The sequence below is a fragment of the Lineus longissimus genome, chromosome 7, assembly GCF_910592395.1.
Source record: "Lineus longissimus chromosome 7, tnLinLong1.2, whole genome shotgun sequence".
NCBI classification, from domain to species: domain Eukaryota; kingdom Metazoa; phylum Nemertea; class Pilidiophora; order Heteronemertea; family Lineidae; genus Lineus; species Lineus longissimus.
Window position 1 is genome coordinate 3,540,259 of NC_088314.1, and position 13,978 is coordinate 3,554,236.

Below are 13,978 nucleotides of genomic sequence, written 5' to 3' on the forward strand. Positions count from 1 at the left end.
GGGATTGAAAAGAATTCACACAAAGAACAACAACAAAAAAGATGTAAAAAATTCATATTTTATTTCAAAAGTGGCACACCTGTACAAGACAATAAATGCTTTTCTCACAATCTTCACAAAAAAGTTGTCTTTTAAAAACATGATGAAGGTTTTTCATTGAACATTTAACAGAGAAATTTGATGAGTTTCTCACCAGTTTACCAGCCCACCAATGAAATAGCAATGCAGTACCTTTTTATCTGTCATATAGTGTACAAGTGAGTAGTAATTTACAGCACGAACAACCAAATCTCAAAATGCATGATTCTTGGGTGACAAAATCCTTTATTATGGTTTGGAATATAAGACAAGTTACTGTTTCAATTTTCATGAAATGAAAAGACAATTATGTTGACTATGCATGTTATCATACACTGTAATGTTAAAACCGTGATCCTGAAACCCCACCCTTAAGAAATGTTCTACCAGCTCAATCATGGCCTTCAACCCCCAACCTTCTGAAGTAGGCCCCAACCCTGGGCCTGATATTGTCACAGTTTACAACTGCTGTACAACTCTTTTTCAATACATTTACCAGTCATTTTGAAATAACACTGAAGTAGGCCCCAACCCTGGGCCCGATATTGTCACAGTTTACAACTGCTGTACAACTCTTTTTCAATACATTTACCAGTCATTTTGAAATAACACTGTTGGAATGAAATTAAGCCCTACCCCCAACACACCTGCACACTGCATGTACACTGGCATTTAAGCCTACTGTAGCCTAAGTACATGTACAGAACATTTTCCTGATCTGATTACCTTTCCAAACCTTATACAATCAACCAATCATCGATAAATCAAAATATACGCAAACTGCAAAACCATAAAAATCAAGACAAATAGAATTAGCACATCATAAAATTAAACATTATTCCAACAGCAAAAACACTTCACTTTAAAAAGCCTTTCAAATGACAACATTTTTTCATTGATCTCTGGTTAAAATATGAAAGCTATTAAGACATAACAATAATATTACAATATTCAAAGTTGATTCACCCGCTTTAAAGATAGGGTTTTGAATGGCCTTGTGCAAAGGTGTAACAGGAATACATTCCAGATCTCATTCATCATTCTGAGCAGTTTTAAGGACACCAGAAGGTAGCAAGAACAGAAATGAAGCAATAACTTACAATCTATTCCATAAAATATTCACCGATAAGACATAGCAAGAACTGTAATTCGGCCAACTAAGTGACGGCCGTAATTTGGTTCAGCAAAGCAACAAATAAAACAACAAAGTATGTACTCACGATGAAGCACATTTCCACAATAGGCAATTATATCTAAAATATATATTTCTTTTTTTTATTACCAGATCCAAATAAACAACAAAATATCAAAGAATATTGAATTAGAACACAAAATTGGACAGATATCCTGCAACATAAACAAAAAGGCAACTTTGGGTTTTTCATACATGTAGCAACAGGCAGAAACTTCAAGGTCTGGTTTATACTCAGTTGGAGTTATCAGTAACATTAGTGTTTTAATGCCAATTGAGAAACTGAGCCAGAAGTAAATTAAAACATGATTTACAGAAAACTATTATGCTTCCGAGCTATATGTTTGGAGTTGATCTAAAAGTATCACAAATGTCTATTAAACAACTTGAAAACTGGAGTAAAAGTTCGATGATAGTTTGTTCCAAGTACGGTATACACAAGTTGGTCCGTTTTTTTGCTACTAACGAACGGCCACAACAAGACTGAGTGGGATCAAGAGTGTGTCTTGAAACAGATCTGAAATATGGCACGAGATTTTGTGGTTTTGTATTCCGGTTTTGTACTGGCATCAGGTCCATGGTCTCATTTCTTACAATGGAGTGTAGTTGCAGTGGACTATTTCGACAGCATCACTGATCATTGCATCTACGAATGACGCTGGTACAGAGGAGAGCGGAGCTGAAAATAGAATCAAATATGTGATAATGATATTAGCCTAAGTTTGAGACAGCACTACTAAACAGGTCATCACTTTCAGACAGAAAAACACTGTTAAAAGTGCTGGGGGTGAGTTTAACCCCTGACGATGAACATTTTCCAGTGCCTCACCAATTTTTCAGTTTTCTGACCAATGAACTTATTTCAATAGATTAGTATTTTCATCAGGAAAATCTTGGTTTTAATGCTGATGGAAGATGAATGTTGAAGGAAAACCGTCACCCATTTCCAAGAGGTAGCTGATGAGAACCATGAAATAAAATTCCATCGGCCTTTGTAAGAATTGCAAAAATTGGTTTGGTCAGTAGGGGTTTAATGCTGGAAACTATAAGGTTACACAATTTATCATAATCATTTGTGGACAGCACAAAGCGATGACAGCGAGTGAACCACAAGGCAAGTAGAATCATGCATGTAGACTAATGCATGATTACAATACTGCATGCCTCCAGTGCACTTGTTACACTGTGATCATTTGATCTGATAGACACAACAAACGTTAGTCAAGTTGAACTCGCAGCAAGCAGGAGAATATTGAGGAACCCTATCTCGAAGCAAGAGGGTTACCCTCTTTGTCACCTGAGAGAGGGAGGGGCAGTGCAAGTTATTGGAAAACGTGACTGAAACTAAAGGCTTATAGAAGGAGCTCAGAAAACCAACAAGAATATGATAGAATGCAGACTTGAAAGGTAGCTGTGGAAATGAAGATATATCTCTGAGGCTCATATCCTGAAAAGGACAAGTCTACTGTTAGATGTTTGCCTTTCATTAGTAAGGTCTGTTCATAGAATACATGTAGAATTATTCCATAAACACAAAACACTGACAACATGCTGCTGTGAATTTCGTTAGTATTTGTTATAATGTGCAAAAGTGCACTCATGCAGTTGATTTTAACAGCATACACAACTCATTAATTCTTTACCTGGGCTTGACATTTCCCTTGGCCTACGGCCAGGACCCCACTAATACCTGAATCTATAGGCTTTAAATGAAAATAGGTGGATTGTGATGGGTTAGAAAGTGCAAGGTATGTAACAGCAAGCAAAACAATCTCCGAAGAAGCTTTCTTAACCTCTCAGTCCCTTTTAAATGCCATCTCATATCAACAGCATAATAATCATTGTATGCATTGTAAGAAACTAATGTTTCTAGACTAAACCATGTGCAAGGAGAAGAAGCAGGACAGAAATTTTTCTTCCAAGTAAACTTGAGTCATAAAGTTGTACATTGCTCACTTTAAACATACTACACGTAGGACACTTTGCTTTAAGACACGAGTACAAACATCACAGAAGCCATAACAAATAAATCAAATGGTGAATCGAATCCAACAGGAGATGCATGAGCAGGTGCCTTTTCAGGCTCATACACAGCGTCCTGTGTGACGTCATTCGAGGTGAACGTCAGACAATGCGACATCAGCAAGTTCTTCTTGATATGCTATGCTGCATGTGTTTTTCATGATCGTTTCTTGATATGCTGTGCTGCATGTGTTTTTCATGATCGTTTCATTATGCCAGAGTCACTTGCAAGGTTGTTGATATGCGAAGCTATAACCAAATCTGTTCGTTGGTGTTGTTGTTACAAACTCCATAAGGAGCCTGAAAAGGTACTTGAATAACAGCGCCATCGACAGGGATCCATTAAAACTCCCCTTCCTCATTACCTGTGACTTTCTGTTGCTTCTTTTCTTGGTTTTGCGTAAAGTATTCAGCCAACATCTCTTCTAGGTTTACGACTCCAATGGCATTCCTCTGAAACGGCTTGATGGCTCCAGCCGAGGTGATCTTGTTCAGGTCTGAAGAAGAATTAAAAACGGCTCTCCTGAGACAGGTAAAGTGCAAAACCTACGACCTTTTGCCATCAATGGACCCAGGTGTTAATGCAAAGCCTCACCTCACTGTACCCTTTTGGCTCAAGCATAACTGCATAATGCTCTAAGCAGTAGGTCATAGTTCAACAATTTAAAGCTTACAATGTATCTTTTCCATTCTTGTTATAATGATAAATAGAAGTCCTAGAAGGCAAACAAGTCAAAAGGGACATAAATCAAAACTCACCACTGAGCATGATGGTGAATCTGTATGAAGAACAGTGTTTACGCTGCAGCTCTAACAAACATGGCAGGTATTCTTGCGCTGGTTTGGGATGCATGTCACACTTGTGCTTGGCAAGAAGCTCGACGATCCCCTCATTTCTATAGGTGGTGAGCAGCTCTAGGATGACTCGTGCTCTCTTGGAGATGCCGGCTTCATTGCTGAAAGAGAAAACTCATCATTAAAACATCGAACAGTCTGCTTTAAAAACAATTTGTATCCAGTGTTGTTCATCCAATGATTTGTGCAATATGTAACACCCTCTATTTATTCAAAGGAAAGGGGGTTGAAGTATTCAAGTGTCTACTTACTTCTTTGCCTGTTCTGCCAGTTTACAGATGACCTGTGAATGAACTTTAACACTCCACTCGTTGCCGCAGCGTTGCTGTTCTAGCATGTCTTCCAGCGCAGACTTCAAGTGATCTGCAATATTGGGAGAAACATTTAGGTCAGCGTTGGCAAGCAGTTTTCCTGTTGAATCTGGGTTCTCCAAGAGATGATGCAGTCCATGAAACCTACACTACTCCTGCTAAAAGGTAACGCATCCAAAACAAGAGTCCAGAATCTGACCATTACCTCTAAATTAAACCATATAAAGAGAAGAACTACAGTGTAACTTTTTGTGGCTTGAGGGGTCAATCCCTTGTGTTGTAAGGTTTCATTTCAGCAAGAGATCAAATCCAGGAGCCTATTTATAATACCAAGCAAGTGCAAGGCACTTTTTCCAAATTCCCAGTTTCGATGAAAGATAAACATCAGTCAGTTCTTACCTGGTGAACAATCCAACAGTATATCCTCATCAGGCACGACCATTCCTCCTTGACTAAACAATGCCCCTCTTCGATATGTGCCTTCCTGGATTTCTGATACATCCGTATAAGGACAGAAAACTACCTGTGGGTCTTTCTTTAGAACCAGAAGATTAGGGATGAGGTTGGCTCTTGGTATATCCTCTTCAAGGATGAAGACAAGAATTTCTGTGGTGACATCTTTTGGGTAAAGAGACTGGATGTTGTACGGATCAAATAGCTGGATATTCTGGCTGGTGAGTTGTTGCTGAAAAGAGAACAGATAAATCACAGTGAAAATATGCTAAAAAGTATTTCAGATGGAGAAAATGATTATAGCTGGCATTGTCCTTGGTTTCATTTAATCTGCTGCCCTGTTGACTCTGATAACGCACTGATCAGTTTTTTGGCAAAATGTTCTGAAGCAGCTATAATCTAGAAATATATAATAACTATAATTAGGAGATTCTGATATAAAGTAACTCAAGGGACATAATAAAAGAGAAACAAAGTATTTGAAGGCTCACCTTGACAAGGTCAGCAGTGTCATCAATGGTGTTGCACACATAGGCATAAGTCTTTGGCTGGTCAGATTCTGGACTCTTGTTTTGGATGCGTTGCCTTTTAGCAGGATTAGTGTTGGTTTCATGGACTGCATCATCTCTTGGAGAACCCATCAATTTCACAAGATCTGATGATCGTCTTCCATCAACTGATTTCAATGCCATCTTGTCTACCTTTAAATTTGTAGTCCTCCGAATTGGGGACCCATGCTTGACCGATTCTGTTCCAGTTGTCTCCATATTTGACCCTGCCACTTCAGAGTTGTCTTGGCTACTTCTTGTCATATCATATTGAGATTCGTTTCGTTCGATCTTGATAGATGCTGAAGCAGTTTCAGGGCTATCCTGAGAAGTCTCTGCATCCCAATAACCTGATGACTTCTGCTGCTCTAACTTTGTCGCTTTCTTCCTGAACGAGAATTTAATGGGAGATGGCGGCTGTGGCTGGTGCACTTCATTTGTTATCGTTATTTTGATAATTTCATTTCTTGCTGGTGAATGGACCACCTTAGCATCATCTACAGAGGACCTCTTTGCTCTTTCCCCTGACTGTCTTCTCGTGCTAATACTTGTCGAGTCCTTTCCTGTTTCTGATCTAGAGCTACTGGAAGGCTTCTCCGACCCTTCAGTAGAAGAACGTGGTCGTCCCCCACGCTTCCCTCTTCTCGTACCAAAACGAGATTGATACCGCCCATCAGAGTCCTTTCTTTCTCTTTCATTTCTATGACTTGAATGTTCATTTTTCCTGCGACTTCCGCTTGAGCTGTGGTGGTAGTTACTGTGTCGGGACATAGATTTAGAAGTAGAGGACATCGCTCTCTTCCCTGCCACAGCTGACTTGGTTTTCGGATCATCTGCAACACCATCGTCTGAGTCATCACAAATCTCACCGTCTTCCAACTCTTCACTGAAGGAACTAGCTGTAGATATTGTATCATAAACAGGTGGAGTAGCTGCAGCTTGTTTTGCAGCACACTTCTCTTTCTCAGCCTTGAGCATCATTTCAATACTTTTGGTGACATCCACTTTTACTCCTGTCGAATAACTTTCACCTGGCTTCGTAGAATCTTTGCTGATGTTACCCGATGTGTATTGGTAATAAGGACCTTCTGGTCTTGCATGATAGTCATATGGATCAATGGACCTGCAGTCACGAAGCTTTTTCAACTGCCCAGGGCTTTGGGTCCTAGACCCCTGACCAGGACTTCTTGACCTATTACGAGATGAACTTCTTGAGGAGTGGTGGCGAGGACTTTGTGACCTTGACCTGCTTGGTGGACTTCTTGACCGTCTGGTAGAGTAGCGTCTGGGACTTTTTGACCTTCGTGATGCCCGGCGCTGAGGACTTCTTGACCTTCTGGATTTGTTGTACCTGGGACTTTGTGACCGCGACCTTCTCGATTTATAATGCCTAGGACTGCGTGACCTTGACCGGCGAGATACGGAAACTCTAGAACTGCGTGACCGTGACCTCCTTGATGACTGCCTTTTTGAAAATTTTGATCTTGAGCCACTTCGACTCCTTGAGTCTGACCTTGATCTTGAATGTTTCCCAGTTATACGAGGTGGAGTTTTTGACCGAGAATCATGCTGCTGGAGAGATTGGTGCACCACGTTACGTGAGGTGCAACTGGCTGGACATGGACTTCCAAATTTGACAGGGACAGATTTTGATTCTGAGACTTCTCCAGGTTTGTCACCCCCACTTGGTAGAGACGGAGTATGGATAGATAAGCTTCGACTCTTGCCAATAAGTTCAGATTCTGCATGCTTATTTGGTACCGGATCAGTATTCAGGTAATCTGACTTCCCAGCTGCTGGTTCCAATTCGGTAGCAGAGGTTGATATGGAGCCCCCATCAGGTTCATCACCATTTCCTGAGTCAGAGGCAGAATCAAATCCTTTCCTTCGCAAGAACACCCGTTGTCGTTTAGTCTTCTGGGCTCGCTTGCTAGTGTTCCTTTCGCCACCATCCTCTTCCACATCATCCACTAAAGCCGAGACCACTTTCTCCACATTCGGCAAATCCTTGCATTTTTTCTTTATTGGGCTCTCTATCAGTGATGTGCAAGGAACTTGTTCCCTCTTCAAGGGCGCAACTTTGGATGGTGACAATACTCTGTGATCGCCAAGCACTTTTCTGGCATGCATGAGGATCTCGATATCCTCATGTTCTTTGTCTTTTTCAATAGAATCCGTTTCTGGTGTTCTCGACTTCTCAGATCTTTCTTGAGATCTTTCTTTGGGCTTTTCTTCACTTTCTGTGACTTTTTTCTGTTCCTCGGTCTCACTCATGGAGACATCTGTATCCGAGTCAAAACTGCTGCTTGAGGACACATTATCCTCACTTCCAACAGAGTAAGCAGAATGTTCAGGTGTACTGGCCCAATCTGATACATCACTCTCACATGGTGTGGTATCATGTATTGTAACTTGACCGTGTTTGTTATAGAGAGAAAGTGACATTTCAGATAACGCATGAAGGTGGGTCGACTTAGGAGTTGAATCTTCAGCTGTCTGTGTTGACCTCCTTGAGCTGCCAGAGGAAAGATTCAGGCCAAATAGGCTGTTCAAACTGTCATCAAAATGCTGGATCTCTTTTGATTTTGCACCGTCAATCACTTGCCTTGATCGTCCCCTGGAGTCACTTTCCGAACTTGGCGATCTTCTAGACCGTCGACGTCTGTCAGAACCAGGAGAATAGGATATCTGACTAGATTTCTCAGTCACAGAACCTTGTCGCTGTAACCTATCATCATCTCCTGCATAGCGTGGTGGGCGGTCTAATGTGCCTTCATGTTTATATGACCGCCGACTTCTAAAGCAGCGGTTAAAACGATCATGAGACTTCCCCTCTAGATGCTCATCAGCAGGCGTCCAGTATGATGGTGACAAAACCTCCCTTGATGATCTTCTAGTTGTTGCATTTGAGGAGGCTGAGGCAGGAGAGGATCCTCTGCGTTGTAATGAACTTCCTGGTTCTTGTCCTTCAAGCCTTTCCAACTCAAGCAACATCCTTGCCCTTGTTTTAGGAGGTGCAGACCCAGCTTCAGACCCAGTGATTTCTAGCCTCTCCTTCTCCAGCAGCATTCTTGCTCTCGTTTTAGGGGCCGAGGACAATTCGTCTGAGTGCCTAACAGGAGACTTTGACATCCCTAACTGTCTTGGGCTGCCCCTACATGTGTGTTCCTTGATAGAGGTGAAAGTGTCTTCTTGTGATTCTTTGGTAGGACTGCAGCTATGCGAGTGATGATATCTCAGTGTTTCAGCAGAACGATCTTTGGCACTTTTCATACCAGGAAGAGGGATATCTCCAGGCTTCATAGATTTGGAAGTCCTATCTTGCCCCTGTTCCATGCAGAATATATTGCAACCTGGAACTCCACCATCAGTTGTGTCGATGGAGTCAGTTGCAGAAAACCCTTTGACATTCTCATAATGTTTCCCGAGTTCAGCAAGACCAGCTGGCTTCTTTGTTTGCACCATCTGTCTAAAAGCTTTTAACAGAAGATTCTTTCCTTTCATAGGACTGGATTTCAACGTCCCAGCATTACTACATGTAACACTCTTTTTCTCTTCAACAACATCAGCATGTTTGTCAATATCGAACTCCATGTAATCATCTATCAACTCTGCCTTTGCCTCAGCTGCAGCTCTCCTTCTTTTCCTCTCCTCTGCATCCATGTCATGAGCCCTTCTCCCACCTCTTTTGGCAAAGTAACCACGACCTCGGTTACCCCGACCCTGACTTTGGTCTTGAGCCGTCAAGTTAGGATACCTCATTTTCAGCATGTCACCTAGTTCTGGACTCTTCCTCGGAATTGGGTCAGGATTATCTTCAACAACCTCCTCCGTGAAACGTTGCTTTTCTGGTGAAGCAGTTTGGTCTTTCCCAGGCTTAAAATCTAACTTAAACTTTGCTGGCAAGATTCGAGTACTTTCCCCAATCTGGTCAACTTCTTTGAAGGAACTGTCTTTCGTAGAGGACCCGGTGAGAGCTTCAGTGGTATCAGCCAACTTTGTGTCATGACAAGTCACAGTTGACTCATCAGTACTGCCTGACTTGGTAATGCTCACTTTCGGAGTAAATTCTGGTTCCTCTACGCTGAACATATCATTAGGATCTGGTTTCACCTCAGTAGCCACAGGTTTGAATTGACGAAGAGGCTTTCCTTCAGTACTTCGCTCTGCCTCACTGGCAGGCTTCATTACAGGCTCCTTCTCCTCACCGATAGGCTTGGATGCTGTAGGCCTGGCAAAAGTATCAGAATCAGATTCACTGTCTGTATCAGAGCCCACGATATCATCGCTATCAGTGATGTCATCAACAGCATTACCAGTATCCTGACTTGAGCGCTTTCTCTTGGCGTGCGTTCGTACCTTGGTTCGAGGAGGCTGAAGACTTTCTGCAATTGCCATCTCAATCTGGCTAAGAAGGTCAGACTCAGACTCTGAAGATTCATGTTTTTGGTCTGTATTCATCATGGCAATGCTGTAGAGGGCATGGCTTTTTCCTCTCACAACTGCAGAAGTATCTGGTAACTCAACCTTCTGCTCAGGGCTGTAGCTAGGCAACGATGAGTCAGAGATGCCAAGGTCATCATCATCAGTTTCAACAGAGGGTTTAACGATATCACTTTCTGAACTTGACACTTCTACATGTTCCCATTTGCTGTAACCATCAATATCTGCAAGCATACGTTTGACCCTTCTATCTTCTTTTGGTCCCTTTCTTTGAGGGCTCAACTCTCTATGCACTCTCGCTTTAGGGCTTTCTCGAAATCTACGTGTCGTAGAGGTCTCATGATGCATTTTTGCCTGGGGGCTCTCTCTGAATCTTCTAGGCTTTTTAACCCAGCTATCTTCTCGTAAGTAATGAGAACTATATTTCTTGGTAGGGCTATCCTGTGTAGGATCGCTTGGTGAATACATCAAGTCTGGTAAGGCATCAAACGTCGGGCCAGTGTCAATTTTAAGTGGCTGCAATAAGGACTCAGCCTCTTCTGTTAAATCGATGACAGCATTCTTAATTGACTCTGCAGTTGGACCAAGTGGAAGTGCTCCAGGTGTTGACAAACTATGTGGAGCCAAAAACTGTTGTCCAATAGGCATATTGAGCCAGTAAGAGCCGTTCCGTGAAGACTTTATTGGACTCGCTCGTATGGGAGATGGAATCTCTTGTTCCCATGATATTGCTTCCGTATGGTCTACATCTTCAAAGGCCAAGTCAGAGAGCTTTAGGAGTGTGTTGAATATTTCTCCTTGGACTGTCTTGGAGATGCCATCGATCTCATCTAATCTACGTTTCGGACAGAGTATGAGAGGTCTCAGATGGGGTGTAATCTCTTCTGGCATTTTTGCCTTGGGACACCAATAGTCTGGATCACTTGCAAGTGATCCGTACTCATTTTCCCAGTTCTGCAAAGCTTCTTCTTTGACAGATTCAATCGTGCTTCCAAGCGACCCACACCGATTCAGCTTATCATAGATTTCTTTCAATACTCCCTGGGTGACAGAATCAACGGGGTGCTCACCCAAAGAGCTCGTCAAATCTTTCTTGAATAAACTGTGCAGTGGACGGAAATGCGGAGATACAGTAAAATCATCATGAAGTCTTTTAGACACTGCCTTTTTTTCAGGCGAGGTGTTAGTCGAAGATATCTGAGAATCATAAAGACAATCACTTAAACTTGAGTCTAGTCCAATGGCTTGTGACTTCATGGCATCAATTTCAAAAGTGAATGAATCCAAACGATTCTTCACCATTTCCTCATCAAACTTCTCGTATGCAGACAGCAATACTTTATTGATTTCTCCAAGATTTCTAGCATCTTCAGCAAGAGGTGTGCGTAGCTGAAACAAGTGTGCCTTGCACTCATCACCACTCAAAGCCTTACCGAGCGCTCCAATATTCATAGTGTTAAAATTATAGTTGGTCTTCGAAAGCACTGCTCTCTCCATTTGCCTGAACCGATCCATTTCAGACTTTACTGTACCATGACTCTTATCTAGTTTAATTGGCTCTTTCTTTTTTGCCTCTTTCTTTGTCTCCTCAAGCTTCTTTGTGTCCTCACGTTGCTTGGTTTTAGCTATGAATGCCTTCATAGCCTCCATTTTCTTCCTAGCAGCAAATTTTATTGGCGACCCAGGCATACTAACTGCCCCTTTCGGCTCCTTTTCAGGACTCTCTCCAATAATGATGACGTCATATCTGTTTTTATTTTCCTGTCCTGGCTTACTTGAATCACTCTGACTGTTGCCACCAGTTTCATTATCAGTCTGACCTCTCTCCTGCACCATCACCGCTACATCACTCTTCTTACCAACAATGATGTCACCATCTGAAACTCTTGCAGGCTCAAGTCTAACATTGCCACTCTGCTGGATGACAACCACATCTTCGCAGTCCACTTGTCTCACTGCTGATGTAAAAGAGGTTGCTGGTGTGATGATCACATCATCACTCGGATGAGTTCTTTGAACAATAATAACGTCATCATTGTCTTTGGCCTGCTCAATTCTAATGCTATCACTCTGTTGGACAACGACAGTGTCCCCACTCTGAAATCCTCTGCTTGGTCTTATCACTGTATCACTTGTCTGGATTATGAGTACATCATCATCAGTATCATCTAGCAAAGGCGTACTGGAACCAGTAGATGATACAGTTACATCCAGGCTTTCTTTTATCCTGTCACTGTTTTTTCCCGATGGGCCAGGACTGGATTCATCCCTTCTGGATTGCCTAGGACTAACAGTCCTTGAATGGCCTGGACTTAAATCTTTTTTTCCGGAAGGACTGTGGTCTTTACTGGATTGTTTTGGACTGGGATTTCTGCCAGTTCTGTTTGCATCAAAGTCTTTTCTCTCAGGATTTCTTTCTCTGTTTTTAGATTCCAAAAGACTCAACTTTGAGTCCTTTCTACTTGATGGGTGGGGACTGTTACGACCTTCACGACCTGCACTGGATTCTCTCCTATTGTATTGCCGAGGACTGGAATTTCTTCCTGGACGACTTGGACTAGATTCTCTTGGACTTGACTTGCGGGGACTGGAATTCCTTCTAGTTCGACTTGGACTCAACTCATTCCTACTCTGGCGAGGACTAGAATTTCTTCCAGGACGACTGGGACTCGACTCTCTCCTACTGGACAGACGTGGACTCTGATTTCGGCCAGATCTACTTGAACTAGACTCTTCTCGATTTGGCCTACGAGGGCTACTGGAATCTTTTAATCCTGAACAACTAGGACTGGCATCACTTCTAGAGTGGCCAGGACTGGAATCATGTCTACTTGATCGACCTGCACTGTGACTACTATGACTTCGAGACATTTCTTCAGAATCAAATGCTGACATATTGAGGAAGTTATCACCCCTGGGACTCCTTGGGCTGAGCAGATCCCTTGGGCTGTGTCCTTCTCTGCTATTCCTCCTCCTTGGGGAGGTCTGGTCGGCTCTGAACCTTGGAGGAGTTCCCCGTTCTTGGTATCCTTTCACACTGGAATGCTGGTAATCGAAAACAATTGGCTGCTGGCTACATGTGTATTTTCCTTTGCTGCTTTCATCCTGAGAGGCTTCACTCACTGGGTACCCACCATATCCGGAACTGACAGGAGTAGGGTAAACCGCAGTGTCGACAAAGGGCGTCATGTTGAGATTCCCAATGCCAGGAATATGACTGGCAATATTTGATATGGAAGATGGGATGTTCTCATTTGGAGTAGAACCTTGACCTTGTCTGCAGTTTGGTTCATTTTGTGGCTGGTTGTCTCCCTGTAGACTTGACCACAGCATGGTCATTTGGCTTGGTGGCAAATCTAAACCACACTGCTTCAGCAGGTTCAGAGCATGCTGAATTTCAGTATTAGGAGCAGCACAATGGGCTCCCGATGGCATCGGTGGTTCCGTTTTGATCAGTGATCTGCTGAAGGGGACTCCCATATTCGGAGACGGATTAGGCAGCCTGCTCCTTGGATCAACCAATGGACCTGGTCTCACCCCGAGTTGCCCAATGTCTTGCCTCCCACCGGCAGGCCCTAACTGGTGTTGTGAATCCCAATAGGATGTATTCACCACAAACTGGTTCATATCTGGTTGTGGGGTCCTCACATTGACCTCGAGTGGGAAAATCGTCGGCTGGGAAGGCCCTGCAGGAATCTGCGGATCAAGCTGAGGCGAGAATAAATCTGGCACCATCTGTTCTTCTTGAGGTCTGGGCTCATTATCTCGACTTAAACAGTCATCAAGTCCCATCCTACTATCAAACAACTCTGCCTCTTCTTTCGGCTCCATTTTGATGATGGGTGCAAACTGCGGAATTTCATCTTCATCAGTCTCATCGTCCTCGTTATCACCACGTGTTATCGTGATCACCAGATTAGACAAAAGTGGGGACTTCAGATCCACCTTTTTCCAGCAATCCTCAACGTTGAATTTTGGTTTGCAGTAATCCTTCTTCTGACGGCGTGGATCCTGGTCAGTGTTGACTTTAGACTCTAGTAGAGTATCAGCAGTGACATCTTGATTTGCTTCATAGA

At 42.8% G+C, this 13,978-nt stretch overlaps 1 protein-coding gene across 7 annotated transcripts in view; it reads right to left on the reverse strand.

Annotated features, from left to right (window-relative positions):
• Nucleotides 1–44: 44 nt before the first annotated feature.
• LOC135491368 (uncharacterized) overlaps nt 45–13,978 on the reverse strand; it is a 39,359-nt gene continuing 25,425 nt past the window's right edge. For 6 of the 7 annotated variants that reach the window (XM_064777188.1, XM_064777183.1, XM_064777182.1 and 3 more), the window contains 6 exons: nt 5,403–13,978; nt 4,858–5,143; nt 4,399–4,510; nt 4,052–4,248; nt 3,658–3,789; nt 45–1,949 (listed from right to left, as the gene is read on the reverse strand). In XM_064777188.1, coding sequence (XP_064633258.1) covers nt 1,861–1,949; nt 3,658–3,789; nt 4,052–4,248; nt 4,399–4,510; nt 4,858–5,143; nt 5,403–13,978 — 9,392 coding nt within the window. In that variant the 3' untranslated portion in view covers nt 45–1,860. Of the gene's footprint in view, nt 1,950–2,913; nt 2,974–3,657; nt 3,790–4,051; nt 4,249–4,398; nt 4,511–4,857; nt 5,144–5,402 lie in introns of all 7 variants that reach the window. The other variant, XM_064777185.1, reaches the window with a different exon arrangement.